The following is a 20,451-nucleotide window of genomic DNA, read 5'->3' on the forward strand; positions in this document are numbered from 1 at the left end:
TCGAGTATATCCTCGACTTCTCTGTTCCCTCGTTTCAATGTTCCCTCACTGGTCCATCAATATCTAACTAACCGTTATTATGATTATGAATGTCTGTCTTTTGTTTTAACATCGCGCTTTAAGTTTTCATGGTATATCCTCATCGAACATGCATCCTCGTCCATTATACGCAGATCCCTGGCACTTCCACACCACTAACAACCAACCTTTTCCATTCGTTCCACCTAATTCTCCGATGTCCTCAGACCCAAGAAACACATGGCCTCGAAATCTCGTCCTTCTAGCACTTATCGGCGCTGGCTTGATTGTGTACAACCAGCGTCAAACTCCACCAGATCCACCCAGTGAAGAACCGGGTCAGACAGTTCCGCAGCCTGAAGATGAATCAACCCCGAACAATCAACCACCAAATCAACCGGACTTTCCAGATTGGGAGGAAATCATAGACAGCATATACCCAGCCTTGAACCATGAAGAGGCGAGTGCAAAACTGAAACATGAAGAACAAACACGGGCCTATCCCAGAAAGGGTACCTTCGGGCCGGTATCTCGAGTGGATTCAGTGAGAGTCGGCAGCAATGAGCCTATTGAGGACGAATTCGTTCACGAAATTATTGACATGGGGGATCCCAAAGATTGGCATTTCTGGGGTGTTTATGATGGGCATGCGTGAGTTGCTCTTTGTTTCTATTCACCAAATGGTCTTCTTTCAATCAGCTAAGGTTTGGCTGTTGTATAGCGGATGGGCGACTTCAGTCCTATTGCGTCGAGCCTTGATCCCTGGCGTTGTTTCCAAGATCAAGAAGACTTTGAGTGAAGGGATGACCAGAGGTTTCTCGAGCCTCGATGAACCTATTCGGGGCGCTTTTCATCAGATGGAGAACATGATCTCGAATGAAGCACTCGAGGCAATGGACGTGGCAGAGGATCTGGGGGAGAGCACGGCACATGCATTCTCTCGCGTTGCCCCCGCCTGTTCAGGCTCATGTGCTCTCCTCGCTATATATGATCCCAATCTATGCCTGCTGCGTATAGCTTCTGTTGGGGATTCTCGCGCAGTTCTAGGTCGTTATAGGGAAAACAAAGACGACTGGGAGACCCTTGCTCTTTCTGAGGATCACAATGGGTTTAACGAAGTTGAGTGGGATCGCATTGTGGGCGAGCATCCAGACGAAACAGGAATCATCGATAAGAACTCGGGCCGCATCTTGGGATTGGCAATGACCCGTTCGTTTGGGGACAACTGCTTGAAGTGGCCTATGGTTCAACTGGAGCGATGCTACAAACAATTTCTCGGGAAGCCACTAAATCAGGGGAGTCTCACGCCGCCGTATCTCACGGTAGACCCTGACATACGTACTATGCCAGTCCGGGACGGGGACTTTCTCATTCTTGCGAGTGACGGATTGTGGGATAGGATCTCCAATTACGAGGCCGTGCAGTGTGTACGCCACTGGATACTCCGACACCCGATGGAAGCTCTACCTACTTCCAACGCCGGAATGGAAGGCGGGATTGAGCGGTTCTGTCGTTTCAATGCCCTGACCTTTACTCTAGAAGATGACAACGTTGCGACTCATCTAGCCAGGAACGTGCTCGGTGGGAGATCGGAAGTCTTCGAAACTCTTATGAGTCTGCGAGCGCCCGAGGCTAGGCCACACAGAGATGATATTACCATTCAGGTTATTTTCTTTGGGCTCTATCCAGGTGAGATGCGCGACTGATGGATTTGGCTCTATGTTCTGCTCCCACCCTGATTTCATTACTATCCGATTCAGGAGCCGTAGCAGGCTGTTAGTTTGGTTGAACATTCATGCATTGAATGATATTCTTTCTAGCATTAGACTAGATAGCAATTACTTATGGAATTTGTTCATTCCGGATATCATCGATTCAAAGTCGAATCCTATAGAGGGCGGAGTATCTCCTGAGGTAGTAACTGCTAGTAAACCATTCCTACCTTCCCGCCGATAGTTTCACCCATTTCCTCCCTCATAGCCGCTTTTTATTCAGGGAAATTGCTCTGAATGTTCAGGCTGAAAGCAATCAGACATTTTTCTCCCTCACAGCACATCGCTCTTCGAAAGAGAAACGAATACTGGATCCTAGAGCCAGCTATATCTGGCCCTCAATTATAACATTTCTCATATCTCCATCCAGCTCTGAAGTCTATATTGATACCGCGAAGGAAGCACTCGTTCTTGTGCTTGTAGCCATGGTCAAGGAGAATAGGTATTCGATATTCGGTGTGATTTCCTGGAGAAGTATCCGATAGAGGTTAGCTGGATATACTCGCTCATGGTTTCTTTATTCAAGGAGAAGAAATAGGCAGCATTCACAGGGTCGATAGGCCCTGTGAAGGGGTCAGGACAAGATGAGCCATACCCAACAGTATCTGAATCTGCTGAAATCTCGGCGAGGAACTGTCTTATTTGTTGAAGTGTCTTTTGATCTAGAAGAACAGGTTTATGGGCATAGGTATGGTCATGGCCATGGTCATGATGGTTTATTGTTTCCGGTTCGACTCCTAATTCTTTGCTTAGATGTAAATGACCAGAGTAGGGTCGGCCATGGCTTGTTGTTGTCCCTTTGTAGCATCATAGGTGGTTTCGGTTCTCTGGGGTAGGATGTATGCTGTTGAGTTCTTTTCGCATTCTGAATAGGACATTCATCGAATAGAAGTAGTCTAAGTTGTATTTCGAATGTTATAGAAGCGTTGCAGGCCCAGGTAGTCGAGTTTGTTTGCATTTGTCTCGTTAGGTTCGTATATACAAGCAAGATTCGAGGAAGGAAGGTCCGTCATCAGCACGTGTCCAGTATATGTACAGTACCTTGAACGAGGGCGTCAGGACGGTGCTAGAGAAGTACATGTATATGTACATCCAACAAGTAAATAGCACCGATAGGACTAATTATCGGACCTCTGGTAGAAATCACAGCTAAATCCTCACTAGCCATAGCCTAGCCGTCTACACTATTACTCGTCTGCCAGCTAACTACCCTGTTCTCTGGGGCCCCGGCAGAGTCCATTTTCTTCAAGACAGTGACTGTGACAACGCCAGTTTACACAACACCAGAACACGCACAGCGTCCCCCCCAAAAAAGAATAAGCCGCAAGGACAGGAAATCCAGCGCATAAGGCGCCTGTCCACCCCAATTCCTCCTATTCCCCATGAACACCAGGTTCAAGATTGATTGATAAAGAGAGAAAAGAAAAAAGAAAGGAGGGGATGACGACGGGCTGCTGGATAACCCAGCCCACCAGAAAAAGAAACAAAAGAGAGGAGAAGGAGGGGGAGAGGACGGATTTCCAATGCAGTGCCTGGTCCTGGCCTTGTCTGGTCGGCAGGGTTTGAAATCGCTCGGACAAGGAAGAGGAAGCCCGTTGTCCGTTTGTTGAGCCGGATGGTTTGTTTTCTTTTTCTTTTTCTTTTTCTTTTTCTTTTAATCCTTTTCTTCGGACTTTGGTTGGCTTTTACTTCGGAGCAAGAAAGGAGGGTTTCATAGCATCATGTCGAGTCAGGATTCACAGCGTCAAGTTTTTCCCCTCCTCCTTTTGTTGGTCTTTCCCCTCTTCCCTGTCCATTCCCTTTCTTGCCCTATCCCTCTTTCCCTCAGCCTTTTTGCCCCCTGTGACCAGTCCAATCCAATAGACGGACTTCGAACCCCGGACTGATTCCGTTCCCAGCTCCCCTCATCGCCTGAATGTAAGAGGGCCAGAAGAAAGAGGGGCGGGGAGACAGAGAACGAATCAATTAACCTCGATCCTTGGTTTTTTTTTTTTTTTTTTATCTCACACGACAAAAGGAATGTGGCGCAGTTGCTGAGATAATAGTTTTAATAAATAAAGCATTCGACATTGATTGATCTATCTACGGAGTATCTACTAGGTAATGGTCCCTATGGTTTTTTGTTGCCACCGCTCAGGTCTGTGCCTGTTCAGGCGTGCGTTATATTATTTTCTGGATAACTTTTGCTGGCTTTCTTTTGCTTTCTTTTATTGATTTTATTTTTTATTTTTCTATTTTTTTCTATTTTCAAATATCTTTTGGCCCTCCGGTTTGGTTTCGACCATTCTTCTCCGGATCTCGTGGGATTTGTATCCCCTTAACTAGACTAGTCCGGTCTAGTAAGCTAATCCCTGTTTTAGTACAAGCACCGAGGACTATTTAGCCTGACGAAACAGACTAGTCAGGTAGGAAGAGAGAGAGGGAGGGAGAGATGGAGAGAATCGACTCGACCCGACTCGGCATCCGACCAAAAGCTATTGTAAGCAAGAGGCAGGGATATGGTCTTAACGACAAGGAAGACCGGGATCGATCCAAGGCTAGATCAATGACGACAACGACAGGTGTGAGAAAATGTCGCCAGATACCTGGAATACCAGGCCTTAAACGGAAAGGGAAAAGACTATTTAGAATGTTAGATCGATCCTGTTCCTCACCCCATTCTCTTCTCTATCCCCCATTCTCCATTCCCCAAGCCAAGTGCAAGTCCGTAGGTTAGAAGCTAGGTAGGTACTTTTGTCCCCTTAGGAGGGGTACGGGGGCCAAAAAAGAAAAAGAAACTACAGATGATTCACATCCATGATTTTCCATGGCGTTTTACGGATGGAGATCCCCTTAGACCTACGGTAGGTGAAGAAGCTCCGTTATTTCATTAGTGCCAGCTGCCTTACTCCGTACTATGTGTATGACTATGTTCGAAGATGGACTCCGTAGTGCTTACATCGGATAATTGGATCTGATCTCAAGATGCAACAGATACATACATAACATAAACCGAGTGGGCAAACAAAACAAAAACCAATTCAGATATATTAGCGAGCCTATATACATCGTACAGCTGTGCAAATCATAACAAAAAAACAATATAGAAAAAAGAAAATATACATACAAGCTCGGTACTTCTCGTACCGAGGTTTATCCTCCACCCCGAGGTTAAACTATGCGTACTGTACACCGTACGGAGTATTGTGTAGTTATAGCTCACTATGCAGTTAATCTTCCAATAACTTGCATTAGTTAGCAAGGCTCAGCGCTCAGCACTCATTCACATCACACACACGTAAATTCTGTGGCCTCACCCCGTCCAGTAGGTTAGGTACGGAGTACTCCGAACCAGATAGATTGACGCAAGACAGGCCAAAAAAATTTCAATTAGATGAAATGCAGCCAGCCATCTAGCCGCCTCCGCCCGCCAGCCCTAGTAGTAGATACCCAACTAGCTCCCCTCCCGGGCGTGTACCCCGATGTACTATACTGGACTATGTACATGTACCTCCCACAGTAGTCCGATCATGCCTAAATGCCGCCCTCCAATAAACACCATATACACCTCCACCAAAAGCCAAGTTCTTAAACCCCGGCAGATCAGGTAGCAAGTATATACTCTACAGGACAAGGTGACTGCACCTCTCCGAAGCCCGAGTGGACCCCGAAAAAAAAAGTCAGTGGAGCAACAAGTACTCCGTAAGAGCAAGCAGGGATGTATTTGTATTTGCCTGTTTATAGCCTTATCTGGAGTCGTGATCGACTGCACGTACTTACTGCACGGGGAGGGGGGCGGATTTTTCAGGGGTAAGAACGAATGTATACACCGTGGAAGGTAGATAGATAGATCGATGGATCTGATTGCGCGAGTCTGAATAAGAAAAAAAGAAAAAGAAAAGAGAATCCTTCTGCATCAGATAGGTACGTAAGTCAGGAATCGAACCTGAAGGCATTCGTCCTGTACTCCTACATTCTTACTACATACTCCGTGCCATTCGCAGGATAGAACAGGTCAATAGAAAAAGGATAAGAAGTGCGAGGGTCCAAATTCTAGTCTCGATTGACATGGGCTTTCATAGATAAAAAACCATAGAATAATAATAAAAATAAAAATACTCTAATAACTAGCGTCCGTTTCAACCAAATCCTCCGTAGTTAACTACCTACCTACGGAGTACAGAATAGATCGATCGAAATTCTTAGGCAGTGTCGGTGAAGTTCGGGTCCCAAGATTAGTATCAACCAGGCAGTAGAAGCGACAAGAAGCGAAGGGTCAGCGCCATGAAACGCATACGAGGTCTCCGTACTACCCGTACGGTGTACCATCCATTCAATCTGATTTCTACCTGCCAAAAACCGTTGTGTCCAGAAAACGGGGATGGCCAACTAGCACCAAAGGAAGAGAAAGAAGGAGGGGGCCAAAAAGAAACCTCCCTGAGCCCTCCCTCCTACATGGAACTTCCTGAGACAAATACCTACACCGTAGAGAGAAAGGGCAAGTAAATACCATACCTGTCAGTGCCCATACCATATCCCAAACCCAGAATACCAGACCGAGCAGCGTACGGTGCGGTAATCGAGTCGCAACGGCTCGTATCTGACAAGTCCACGTGGGTTTGGCAAGAACCCCTTGTGCCGGAATGGTTTGTGCTTTGGCCTCTGCGGCAGAGTTAGTGGTATGGACCAAGAAAAGGGCTGTTCCGGAACGACGACGGGCAGCGTGTCCTGGACTCGTACGAGCCAGGCCGGGTTGACGCATCCCCAGGTATGCAGTCCGTACGGTGTCGGTACGGTATATACCGGGCATCTTCCATTGCACGGGGACCATGAAATAACATGTACAGCTGTATGTACCATACAGTGTCAACCCCATGACAAATACCCCATTCGGTAAGGTACACCCAAGTCTCATTGGAGACTCGCTGATTCGCTCCCGAAGAGGAAATAGGCTTGTGTGTTCTCCAGGTGGGCGGGGGAAAATTACCTGAACATTACGGAGTACAGTGTAATTCATGACCCCATGCTGACCTGAGCGAGGGCCTTCTTTTCGGGGTGACACCGATTTCTCGGCTAGTGGAGTGGCATCCTTGTTTTTTTTTTTTTTTTTTCTCGGTGAACATGACTGACTGACTGACTTTCCAGCTCCCCGACAAGAGAAAGTGGGTGGGGAGGGCAAGTGGTGACGGGCGATAGGATGAGATAGCTCTGTCTCAGCTGTTTTTTAATTAATTCCATAAAATGCATCACATCCCTAGATAGGTACCTAGCTTAACATCATTTCAGCTGGCCACGGTCGTTGAACCAATGTACGGAGTACAGTATGAATGTACAAGGTAGATTAAACAGAAAATAAAAAATTTAATAAAATCAAAAGCCCATGAGGCTGAGTTCTCCGATGCCAAGATCCCGAAGCCCCTGAACACCGTTGTTCCCCGGGGATGCTTGATACCAGGGAATACCGGTCGCATGCACCAGGGAGACGCGGGGAGCAGGATCGGTCAGGTAATGACCGGGTTCTAGAGGTATGGAAATACTCCGTACCGCGTTGTTCATCCTTCATACAGACATTTTTCAAATTGCCTCCCGCCGATCACGGGCGGACCGGTAGGGCGGGTACCCTAGACCCAAAATGGTTTGGCAGATCAGCGGGTCCCCGAGATCCTCCGTCGGCCAATGATCAGGCCGGGGAGGTCTGATCTCAACGTCCTGCTCAGGCTGGCATTGATCAACCGGCCCGCACTAAATCAAGCTGGGATCCACCTGGTTCTAGAGGTGGAATTACAGAGTACTCGATCGTATAAGGTCGTACAGAATACCTGCCCGCCCGTACTCTCTGACTCCAAATGGCAGGTGGTTACTGCGACCATGAGATACTACCTTTGAACCTGCTTCATCCTTGTGTGTAACCAACCAACCCTCACTCAGTCAGTCACCTTATCCTCTCGCGATCTCGAAACAACAATGAATAAATTCCTCAGGTTTATTACTAAGGGCTTGCATATGCAAAGGCAGAACGAAGGCGCATGCATTGCCCTCTTGACCCCTGTCATTTTCCGTTCTTCCGCAGATTAAAATTTCAATAGTTTGGACGGCCGCTCGCCAATCAGAGGGGCCGGAAATGCTGGACTTCGCGAGACGGTGAAGATGGATCATGGAGCACGATGGCGTAGCGCAGGAGTTTGACCGACCACTAAATATGGAGTATTGTTGTTTATGATATGGAGATTTTGGAGAAGAAGAAGAAGTAATATCCACCTCAATTAAATTAACCTCGTAAATTTATTAATTGATAGGGAAGGTCTTTCTAGCACCGGGGAGGTTAGAGTCGAGCCAGAACCACAATTTGCTCAATTCAATTTTTATTTTTATTTTTTTTATTTCCTTCACCTTGATCTGGGCTCTATTCCCCCTTTCGATGATTCTGACTGGTCGGGTGTCGTATCCACTATTACGGAGTACGACTTGGCTTAGCGTCTGACGGTCTCGAGGGGTGCGAACTTGGGACATCCGTTGAACAGATCCGTGCTTCCTTGGTCTTGCATAGAATCCCGTCTCGGTTATGTTGGATCGGATATACCCGATCTCATGGGACGAAAGACTAACTTTTTTGTGCAGGACAACTTTAAAACGGGGATTCCGAAGGGGAGAAAAAATAACTAATAAAGACGTTATTTTCATAAACAATCGGCATAAAGGCATAAGGAATCCATGCTCATTGCTCACCCTGAGATTCTCAGCATTGGGAAAAACTCGATCGTGTTCGAGATCCACCTACCGAGCTTGTGGCCATCTACTACTACGTACTCCGTACTAGAAGTGAGTTACTAGTACGAATAGTTACTGTGTAGTCACCGCACAGACTTACCTCAAGTTCATTGAGTCCGGCTGTCCGGGTCGGGGGCCAATTGCTCGAGTGTCATTCGTGTGGAATACGTTTCCCCCCAACACATCCACCAAGGAGCATCGTTTATTACTTTCCCGTTGTTGTATCTATACCAAAAAACCAACAACGCTTGGATTCGTGTAGCGAGCCGAACAAGAAAAATAAAAAATAAAAACAAAAACAAATGAAAGCAATCATCTTCTCCAAGCCCCACAGCTCCGCTCCATCGAGTCATCGACATCCTCGATGGATGGATGGGTGATTAATAGAACACGAACGAAATAGAAGAGAAGGGGGCAGAGAAGAATCAACAAACCAAACAGGCCAACAAAAAAATAAACTAAACCAAACTAAACTAGAAAGCCCCAGGTTTCCACTGGATAGACCGTGGGCTTCTTAAGGGCGCGGCCGTTTCACATCACACGCTAGTCGACCCTTGGTCATGGGTCGGTTGGAGCGTTTTTATCTAACGAGCAGGGGCCATGAGCAGATCATCGCTTCTAGATGAATTGTTGGAACGCCGCGTTTTAGTCTTAAGGCTCTGGAGGGCCGGAGGGGGGTGAGCGTTTTCCCGAACAGGAATACGGGTTCCAGGGTTAGGGTCGAGGGGCCCGAGTCAAGCCAAGTTTCAGGTTTTTTTTTTCCTTTTTCTTTTTTTTTTAGAACCATGATTAAACCGCAAACGTCCCTCTTGCTTGCTCACTCTCTCTCGCTTCGTGGTTGTCAACAGTTAGGTATAACGTCGTAAGACTAGTGTAACTGTCTTTTCCTCGATGCGTTTTGTGTTGAGACTTGAGCAGAGTTACGGAGATATACGGGGATATCTGTGTACGCATCTGCGCTATATTTGGTTCTATTATGATCAGACCCGAAAAATGAGATACAGAAGTAATCTATCTGGAACGGTCGTCGTGGGTCATTGATCCTCGCCTACACAGTATGCATATCTTTAAACATGAAGTCTATACTCCATGGGGTAGTATGATGGCAGCATACTGTACGGAAAACTCCGTAGACGAGGCAACGTTACGAATTCATTTACCCTTACGAAGTAAGTACATACATACTATTAACATGATTCCATCTTCTGCGCCCGCTCACCCTGAAATCCTGACGTTACATTTCCTCCGACGCATAGTAAGCTTCACCCTTTCGCTTGCCTTCCCCAACACCCAAGCTCCACTTGCAATATATTAAAGCAGATCTTGCGACAATTGTTGGGGGCGCTTGCTCGGTTATAAATAAAAATCCCCCCTTTTAGATATTAAGTGCTGAGGCCGATCAGACAAGCTAGCTTCGTTTCAACTGTCAGATATTGCTTGGTTTGAGGCCGGGCACTGAATTAATTAACTTGCAATATACGTTAATTCATTTGCCCCTTGGAAGTCGCTTCTGCTTTCCCCGTTGGGCGGAGAGGTGATTCAGGGGGTAAATTATTGCATCGGTCGGGTCGAGAGCATTACTGAGTAAAACCACTGGACCAGATTGTTCATTTTCATGATCGTTTTCAGTGAAATTCGTGATTCGAATCGCCCTTCAACGGACGGCGCACATTGGTAACGGTCAGTCTCCACAGGCCGAGCCGATTTACCCACGCCGGCAGCAAAAGTCGAAAATCAAAAAAAGTCATCACGATCGATCGGAACGGCAATACGTCACGTTGCGCAAGTAGCGAGGAACTAATCGCATCTAGTTTCAACGCTAGCGATCAGTATTCCAAATCACAGGTAAAAAAAGATCGTGGAGTAATTTCTATGATCATCTCATCTATGCAAGACGGCTCCTGAAGAATTTTTGAATCCGGTTTGTTTGGAGCACCCCTGTAGTTACACTGTAGTCACTGAGTCAGAAGAATTCAATTATCTGTTTCACAGTTCATGTCAATAACTAACTTATTGATTAGTTAATCATCCACCTCCCTAATTAGGTGGCCAGTAGGAAGTAACGGGCAGGTATTATTGTGTATCGATGCAAGCAGTGCGAAGCGGCAACAGCCAAGTCATTCCGCTTCGGCGATGAAAATCAGTAGGTAATCAATGTCAATCTGATTATGAGAGGTACTTTCGTCCTCGTCGACTCACGCCTCGAGTCGCCTCTGGGGTCCAACTGCCCAAGCTGACCCGGTATGTAACTAACCAGTTAGTGAGTTAGCAGGACCTACGATACGTAAGCCTGAGTTGCCACGAACGAAGGCTGGCTGAAACGGACAGATGCCTCTTAGATGTAGCACGTACGGAGGAGATGGCAATAATAGCCATTTCCTGATACCGCAGGACTCGGTTGTTCCAATTGCAGTTCGACGACGCCGATTCCTGGATCAGCATGGTTGCAGGGACCATATGCACATCTGTCGGTGGCTGCTGCATCCGTAGCGTTGTGGCGAGTCAGGTAGGGGAAGAAGTGGTAGTTAGCTGCTAATAGTAAGCCGGGGAATACGAATCGCAGAAGACGCCGGGTCAGTCGAGGCTGGAGGCCAAAGTCGTGGCCACGCAGGTGTCGGACGCCGGTTCCTGTGGCGGCGACCTCCTTCTGTTCGCCTTGTTTTCTTGAACTGGTTGATCCCCGCAGACCCCGATTCCTGTACCGAGTAGCGAATCCGGAGTATGTACACCCAAAGCGACAAAAGTACCAAGTACGACGGGGTCCAACGAATTTCCCCAGGATTTCGAGGGGCGAAATGCATATGGCCCAGCTCGTAGATCGAAAACGCGCACCTAGGCAAGTTAGATAGTCAGGAGAGAGAGAGGAAGTAACGATGAGCTGAGCTGATCTTCCGGGTCCAAACCGTTGATGATCAAGGGGGGCCGAGAAGCAAAGGGCGAAGCAGCATGAACGAACGGTCCAGACAAGACAGGCGGAAGGAGGGGATGGGAAACTGGCTGCGTGTTGGTGGAGGATAAAGTTTAGGTATCAACCTTACCTCGAAGATGGATAACTGGGAAGGAATTCATCCACTGCGCGTCAAGGTTTGATGCGGCATTCTGGCCCCCCTCCCCTCCCCTTCTCCTGAGTCGACGATGAAGCGGAGCTCCAGGAATCCAAGCCGTCGCTACTACTGGCAGGAATGCATGAACCATACATCCACTCATCGGGTTTCATGAAAGGCTCGGAGAGGAAGAGGAAGGATTGGTGGCTGTCTGGTCGTATGGATGGCACTCATCAGCTGGATTGCAAATAGACCCATCGATTCCAACTTCCCAAGATAGATTTCCATGCATGCGAACGCTGGACTTGGTCCACGCCTCTTGGTTTTGATTTTTCTTTTTAATTTATTCTTTTTGTTAAGAAAAAAAAAAAACCCCCTATTATGAATTATTTTGAGGGGGATGAGATGGGGGCGACGGTGGAGGTCTAGTCGTCCGCTTCGTAAATTCTAACCACCCCTTGCGTATCGCTCGTGAGTCTGTGGCATTTCACTGGGAGACAAGAGCTGGTGACAGCCAGCCACCAACAACGGAGGATAAGCTGTGTCGTATCCTGTGGGCCCTCCTTTCACGTCGCAACAATGGAGATGGGCACATTGTTTTGCCACTTCCTAGCCATCATTGTCGGTACGAGAGCCCAGATACAGATGGAAACCCGGAGACGGTAGTTGTTTGAAATACAATCAGTTTAACAATGGAGAGCGATGTAGGGATAAAAAAAGACATTGGGGTATTAATATTAAGTCCGAGCACGAAAATCTTCCGTAATAACCAATACATGCAAAGTCAACGTTCAAAATCCGGAAGTAATCTCCACTGCAAGACCTTCTATGAGCCCAAAACATTCACCGGATCACCCGACAGTGACCGTGAAATCAGAATCAGAGAACGCCGTTTCCAATCAAATGCTTTTTATGAAAGAAACAAAAAAAGAATCAGCTCAAAGGGGAAAACTGAACCCGCCAAAACGATTCGATCACCCAAAAAGAAAAAAGAATACCAGCCATGACCCACGTGACCCGACGTGGGGAATCAGGGGCAAAACAATCAACAAAGATATACAGGATATAGGTACAAAGGAAAGAATAGTGTCAAAAGAGAGACATCGGTCGGTGGTCACACATATACATTAGACGCTTCCAGAAAATCACCTTGGAAAGCAAATATCAACACAGTAGAACGTAAAGCAGGCAGTCGTGCGGTCATTAATTGAGCAGGTTGTCGAGACCCATGCGAGAATCACGGGGAGCTTCGGCTTTATTCAGGCGAGGCCCCTCCGGGGACATGGGCCAGGTCTGCGGTAGGAGAGCAGAGGGTTGGTTCCACGACCGACGATCGGAAGCCCATCGCTGTTTGAGCGATAGATCGGAGAAAGGCTCCATGGCTGTTGGGTGGCCAGCGGAGAAGTAGACATCGTCCGAGGGTTGGAGTGGTGCACTTGGCCTGCGCAAATCGCCGTACTGCTGGCGGGGATCAAGCGGGAAGGGTAGGAGCTGCGGGGAAGAGACGGTTCGGGGAGACGCGGATGAAACTGAGTTGTGGTCGGAGACCATGGAAGGAGGTTCAATTGAGAGGGTGTTGGAGGCTTCGGAGAAAGCAGGCGAGGTCAAGGGGGTTTCGACGGGACGGTTGAGGGCCGGGAGTGTGTAAATCGGGGTCAACTGCCGGGGGCAGTCGATGGATGTGGTTGAGCAAGAGTCCCTCCGAGAGGGCGATTTCGACCAGGAAGTCAAAGGACGATCGTGAGAGATAGATGAATACCGAGAGCGACTGATTGGGCTGCTCAGACTGATCGAAGCGCGCGCATACGGAGCCTCGACTCGGCCGTTGCAGGTGCGTCCAGGATGAGGTGTGCCTGACGTAGGCAGGCCTCGTCTCTTCCGGTTCATGCTACCGTTCCACCAGTTTTTGACCGCGTTGTCGCTGCGGTTGCCCAGTCGTCGGGCAATTTCGGCCCACCGCTTGCCCATGTCACTCACGAGGCGCTCAATCATAATCCCCTCCTCAACGGAGATGGGCTCCCGGTTGAGCGATGGCTTGAGGTTCTGGTGGAAGCGCTCCCGGCACTGCTTGGGAGACCGATAGTGCATGTGTTGGGAAATGCGGACCCAGTTATTGGGGCCCTGCTCGCGAACCAACTGAAGCAGCAACTGGTCCTCCTCAGGGACCCAAGGTCCTCGACGGTGAGTGGGAGCCATTTCAAATAAAAATGGAAGTTCGAAGAACTTTGGAGATTCTTCTTTTTTTTTTTTTTTCTTGATTTAAATTTCTAAGCGATGAAGTTAGAAATGGAGATCAGAAGAATAAAGATGCAAAGCACGGAAGATAAAAGCAGTAATGAAAACGAAAAAGAAAGAGTGGAAGAGTGGAAGAGGAAGCGTTGGGTGGGTGGGTAAGTGAAGTCGGGATGAGGTAAGGGCAAGATGGGCGGCACGGAAAGTAATAATGAAGTCAATAAAACCTCAGGCACGGAGTGTGCCTTACAAACGACCACAACGGCAGAACGCGGGCGGGGAAGATTGACGTAGGTTTAAAGGGAAGTTGGTTCTTACCGTGAGGGTTTAGCGTAGACCCAAGAGACTCGAACCGCACAAAGTCCGAAGAATTGTATGTGTGGGTGGTGTGAAGAACAAAAGGATTCGAGTAGTCAGGGAGCAGTGACCAATCCAGCCAGGTACTTGGGAGAGGTTTGAAAGTAAGGTTGGGAGGTTGAGGATTAAGGTTCCAAGGTGATGTTCTCGCAAGTGGTAGTTATACCTGTGGGAAAAATCTGAACCAGGAGGGGAGGGAAGACAAGGACTTTGAGATTTATAAAGATGAAGGACAAGGCAACATAGAGAAGGGATGGAGATGAAGGCTACGATCAATTATTATAGCAACAAGCAGCAGCAGAAGAATACAATGACCAGGGAGACGGGTCAGAGAAAAATGGACTACTGCTCCACACCCAGAGCACGCTATAGGAGAAGATCTGATCCAAGATCTCGGAGCTGACAGTTGTCGGAGGAATAATAATAAATAATAATAATAATTAAGAATTCAAAATTCAAAATTAAAAAATTAAAAATTAAAAATGAAAAAAATAAATTTTTTTGAACTCTTATTTTATTTTATTTTATTTCCTGGCAGGGGTGGAGGGCCCCCGTCTTATTACGCTTTGGTATTTAACGATGTCGGTAAAGTATCCAAAGTATTGAATGTATGAATGTATTGTCACTATGTTTGTATGGAATTATGACAGCATGCTCGTCCATGTTAGTCACCTACCTATTCAGGCAGTGCTACCTTTCCGTTTGCCTACAGAGTAAGGTAGCCCCTTGAGAGCCATCCCTAGACACAATCACCGCCTACTCTTTAGCCGCACAGGGTTGCCTACAGTCTCTGATCCCGTGCATTCTGTTGTCGAGGGAGAACAAAATTACCCACCAGACACACCCGACCGACCTGAATCGTAATGATTACACAAGTGGGGAACTTGGAAAAGGTGCTAACGTACTAGTATGCAGTATCTCTTTAAGGAATAAGTCAGATCCATCATTGACAGGGGAATAATTTCGAAGCAACCACAACCTGGCACCCATGACCTCCTTCGAAAAAAAGCAAAAAAGGAGAGAGGGAAAGAGAGAATAAAAAAATAATAAATTAAAAAGAAAAAGAAGGCTAGCTATCAATTGTTGCAGCTGGCGTTTAGATCGTGGGGGAGATTTGCCACTATATGATTATAGTGACTGAGTCTACCACCGGATCGGTGTTGCAGCAGGGATGTTAGCAGTACTATTGCTGGTTGTGTGAAACACAGGATGTACATCTCGTTTCTATTTATTGACTTCCGTCGAGGATCCTGGCCATATACTTCGGGGAGAGCGATATATTGTGTAAGAAACAGAAACGATTCCCTTTGGGAAATCCACGGTGTGTTACCTTGTGGATTAACAGTGTGATACTACGTAATGCACAACATCGGATATAGCTACACTACTGGATATAACATTTTGTCGATATTTATTATTTACAAGCGCTTCCGAGTTCTAGATTACGGAGTAGGGCGAGGATCTTCATATATCCCCTATAGTCTAGTTAGAATTTGTTATTTTACTTCGACAGAGACAATCTTGCCGTCTCCCAGAGTCCCAGTCCACCGGTACGTGTTTGTGTGCAGCTAGTGGGGGTGAGATCAGGGGTTAAACGAGAGGAAAAGAAACATTAATGCCATGCCTTGACCATTAGTTGCAGCAGTCGGGCGAGAAAAATAAACTAAACGATATACGGGATTGACGCACGCCTACACGGGAAAAAAATAAAATAAAATAAAATAAAATAAAATAAAATAAAATAAAATAAAACATAAGGGGGGGGAAGGAAAGAAAAAGCATGGGCGAGCAATTCCATGCTACCGATCAAACAAGGGAAAAGAAAAGAAAAGAAAAAAAAAAAAAAAGAAATGATAATACCAAGATCCGATCACCGCCCACGTCGTCCAATTACCGCTTTCCTGAGCGAGGAGCGATTCATCGACCAAGCCGATGGGTAGGAAAGTGGGTTACTGGTTCTAGGTGATTTGGTCCATGCTCGTCTAAGTTCAGGCCCTGACAGGAAAACGGGAGCGGCAGAAACGGTCTGGCGGAGGTAAAATGGGAAAGACACAAGGCAAAGTGGACAGCATACGGATCCTGACTGTGATGTTACTCCTGTGACTCGAGTTATTCTTGGATTGGGGCGGTCTCAGGCTTGAATTTCGGAATTTTGGATTTCAGTATGAAAAATGGTGGGAAGGGGGGGGGGGCAGAGAAGGGGAAGCAGGGGGAAGAAACGACCAGGCGTGCGTTGGAGTCTGGAGGGGAGGGGAGGGGCAAAAAAAAAAAAAAGAAAAAGAAAAAGAAAAAAGGGAAGGGGGAAAAAAAGAAAAAGAAAAAGATCTGGCTCCCGCCGATAAAACATGGTTAGTGTCAGGTTACTGGTGTGTGGGTGGTCGAGGAGCTGTGCCGAGATCGAGGGCAGCGAGAAAGCGCCTCGAGAAAGACTCTCCAAACAGGAAACCATGAATCGGGGTCCACTGACGATGGAGCATCGGCCAGCATCCATGTTTGGGTCGGTGGTCGGCCATGATAGATCCTGTTGTCCTCCTATGAATTGTATGTGGTGTACGGAGTACTATACCCCAAGGAGGGGGGATTGAACTATTGAATCGACCCTATATCATTATGCATGATAGGTGTACTCCGTAATGGACTGTTGCTACAATTTCCCTTATGGATGGGCGAGAATTAAAAATAAAATAAAATAAAAATAAAAACAATATCGATGGCAAGTCTCCAGTCTTCAGCGGCTCAGCCAGCCAGCTAGGTATCTTCCACCCACACAGAAACTCCTCTGCGCGCTGCTCCGTACCCTATTCTGATCTCTCCACCCCCCGTGGGCCGTTACCCAGTCTCCCAGACATGAACCGTTTGTGTGGGGACCATGATTGGCGCAGGGCCATCTAGTGCCCTCTCACAATTTGAAATATTTTGACTTTGTTTTTACCGGACCGGGCTGTGATCGACATGGGGATCGTACGCAATCGCTGATCCGGAATGGAGCACTTACCTTTGTATCGGTGTGCTGCAGCGCAGGCCTGATTTGGTAATGTGTGTTGAGTGTAATGTTTACTCACCACCTACTCCGTAAACACATACGGTGCATACATAGTAGCAATGTGCTTGATAACCAAGCCATACCTGGTAACTTATGTGGTCGGCGAGGGCCTATGAATATACTATATCCTTGTATAGTGATACATATATTTTGCTCGGACGCATATGTATACATAGAGAAAACCCAGTCCGTATCCGATGGGCAAGGCTGGTATCGCAATAGCATCAGATAGGAAAAAGCAAACCTCCAACATCCCCATAGCCCAATCAACGTCCAACATTCACAAACCTGACTCACGTTTAGCTGCAGGGTCTGTCCGGATTCTGGGTCCCAACCCAGCTCGCTTATATCGGAAATGCGGTAGAAGTATGACAGGTCCATCGAAGCATTCTCTTCTTCTCTCCTTTCAGGATCTGCTCCTGGTTAATCCACAATGGCGAGTATGCGCGTCGTATTCGACTGTTGGTAATCGAATTGCTGCATAGTTACCCAGACCTCTCCACCTTACGTGCACACATACAGTACATTCCAGGCACCTAGCGAACAAACGGGCCCATTGTATTCGATGTAGTAGCGCTAACTCCTGCATGAATGATAGGTACGATTGATCGGGGACTTCGGGGACCTCGAGCTGCATCATCGGTTATTTTAAATCGATCCTAGGGCCAATTCGGCGGTACTACGGAGTACGGAGTGCAGCAAGTATCCTCTATCCATTGATTTGAATATGGTTCTATCCCGGACGGGCCCGCTGTCTTGGAATGGGGCGCACCGGCAGGGCGTAGAAAAAGAAGCTAAAAACCACCATACAAGAGAGTAGACCAAAGAGGGTTGCTAGCCGGCTATCATTGTTTTTTTCTTGTATCCACAGGTATAGCCGCCATCAATTGGCACGAATCCTATTGATCGTTTGAGACAGATCGGAAATGAGCCTGTGTGGTTGGACGATCTGAATTTCCCCTCTTCCTGGGTACCAAGACCATGGTCTGTGGGAAAAATAAGCTTCGGCAAATGTAGTTATCACAGGGTATTCGAGTATTCAGGAGGCGTGTGATCTGATCAATCATGACGTCCCCCCGATGAATCCCTCAACTTTAGAGCTCTATGGATGTATATCACACCCGGACTATTGGTGATGACGTCTACATGAGAATTGATCTAGCCTTGTAGGCCATGTGTTATTTCAGGCGGTCTTTCGCCTTGTGCCTTCAAAAGAAATTACACATTGGCATTGTGATAACCGAGGTCAATAGTAGCTTGAAGACTTTTCATCTTTGACAAATCTCTCCCACAGCACAGAGCAGCCGACGATCCCCGCCCCAGCATGATAGCAGAGCTAAAGGCCTCAAACATGGTGGATAAACTCGCTCTGTCAAATCTGTCACACAGTAACTCCCCGGGCTATCGGGGACCTCTTACTCGCTTGCGTCTAGCTCCAGGTACAAGTCCGCGGGAGGACAGGCACGACGGGCTAAGAGCCTAAGGGGCCGTTAACATGCCCTTCTTCTTTCCCAAAGCGGTTTAAAAAGGGGCACGCAGTTTTTTAAGTGAGGTCGAGTCCCAGAAATAATCAAACAAGCACCGCCATCTGAATCGATCATCCTATCTAAACGAATGAGCTAAAATAGGGTAGAAGCACGAACCCCTGAACGACTCTACATGACGTGACGAACCAGTGCGCTGCCTTGGGGCCTGATTGGCGGGCAAATTAAGGTATTTGTCATTCTCGCGCGGCCACGCTAGACCGCTTCAGGCAATGATAGGCGGGCCAGCCGCCGGGTTTGATTCACTTTGGTAGCAGTTTCCGCCACGGCTCCCTCTCGCGATGCTCTCCATTTACGATATGTTAAATCTGAAGGAGGGGGGCAAGGGTCGTCCAGTAAAACAGCCGAAATCTGAACAATAGGATCGATAAGGCTTAATCTGCTCGTAACCCCGACAGTGGCACTTCCAAGTGCACCCTACAGTCTCTTCTGAACAAATTGAGCTGGGATGTCGAAGACCGACAGCTCTAGAACCAGGGAAACTTCGAAGATGTGACGCCCCATATCTTTTTTTTCGACGGAAATGGCATCCACTGTCCATTATGACGACCGCAACAATATTTCCGTAGAACCGCTACACTAACTATCTACTCTACGGACTCCGTAGGTGCACTTAGGGACCCAGAACGAAGGGCAGTGGGGCAAATCCCATGACAACTCTTTTCCCTCCCTGGATGCTGTCAATGTACGGAGTAGACCTACGATGGTGCCCGTGTGAATCCTTCTCCTTCCGGAAAGTATATTTTAGGAATCATTAGCTCCGTTCGGAGGTCCTCGGGGTGCTCGTAAGTCTGACTGACTACTGAAACGCTGAGTCGATGATTATCGAAGTTGGCGTCAAACGCCATTCACGTCGTGGTAGGTTACGGAAGTGCCATGTGGACGGGTAGGTACACCTCGCGATCCACCCTCGTGGTACGGAGGTTCAAGGTTGGTACAAACAGCAAACGGATGTACATACATAATAATAGGTATTATTATTTTCCATTTTTTCTCTCGTCGTTCTGATGTATCGTTTTCTGCAATTGGGTTCCTGGTACTACGTGGAGAAGCAACATCAGGGGAGGGAGGGGAAAGGTCCAGGCAAAGAACAGATATAACATACCTCCAAAATAAAATAATAAACCAACAAAGAAACATGGCCCAGGATGCTCAGGGATACAGGTCACAAAGCCGATAAACGGCTGCTGACCCTAGTCCGTTACCGCATCTAACCCATCGATCTATCTCATCCTCAATTGCAACCCGATCCAGGTGGGCGGAAGTTGGTAGTAACTGCAACTATTGATTGATCACGAAGCCCGCTGCAGTCTAAATTCGAGAAAGGATTGACGGTGCTACCACCACTTAGTGCTAGCCCGATGGTCCCCGGCGTACCCTGGCATTGGTACCAATCAGAGACACGGGAAGTATTTGAGATATACCCTGGTAGTTTGATTCTTTAGCGCGCTTGGGCGACAGGGATGGCCCCTGTTCTGTTGTGTGAAAAAAATAAGATAGAGAAAAAAGAAGAGAAAAAAACACGGGGCGGGTAAGTCCCCGAGAGGATGCCCCAGGCACCCATGTACTGAGTATTTTTCCTTCGACTCGGTATGAAAAGCTTGGCATTTGGAGATCAAGGAATCGAGACAGGCAGGTGGCTACCAACGGTGTACGTACCCTATGTACTACATACTACGGTGTGTTGTGCATGC

The 20,451-nt window shown here is 47.5% G+C and overlaps 2 protein-coding genes across 2 annotated transcripts; one reads left to right on the plus strand and one right to left on the minus strand.

The window, feature by feature from the left end:
• Positions 1-235: 235 nt before the first annotated feature.
• On the plus strand, positions 236-1,724 carry KD926_002535 (PP2C family serine/threonine-protein phosphatase; the record flags this gene model as incomplete). Its single annotated transcript, XM_053094224.1, has 2 exons — positions 236-669; positions 740-1,724. The coding sequence occupies 2 exons, from the start codon at positions 236-238 to the stop codon at positions 1,722-1,724; spliced, it is 1,419 nt and encodes a 472-aa protein (XP_052950994.1).
• An 11,060-nt stretch (positions 1,725-12,784) lies between these two features.
• On the minus strand, positions 12,785-13,777 carry flbD (putative MYB family conidiophore development protein FlbD; the record flags this gene model as incomplete). The annotated part of the gene is made up of 1 exon (XM_053094225.1): positions 12,785-13,777. The coding sequence occupies one exon, from the start codon at positions 13,775-13,777 to the stop codon at positions 12,785-12,787; it is 993 nt and encodes a 330-aa protein (XP_052950995.1).
• Positions 13,778-20,451: the final 6,674 nt, after the last annotated feature.

This window comes from Aspergillus affinis (assembly GCF_023601865.1).
Source record: "Aspergillus affinis strain CMG 70 chromosome Unknown NODE_154_length_74922_cov_92_515011, whole genome shotgun sequence".
Classification (NCBI taxonomy): domain Eukaryota; kingdom Fungi; phylum Ascomycota; class Eurotiomycetes; order Eurotiales; family Aspergillaceae; genus Aspergillus; species Aspergillus affinis.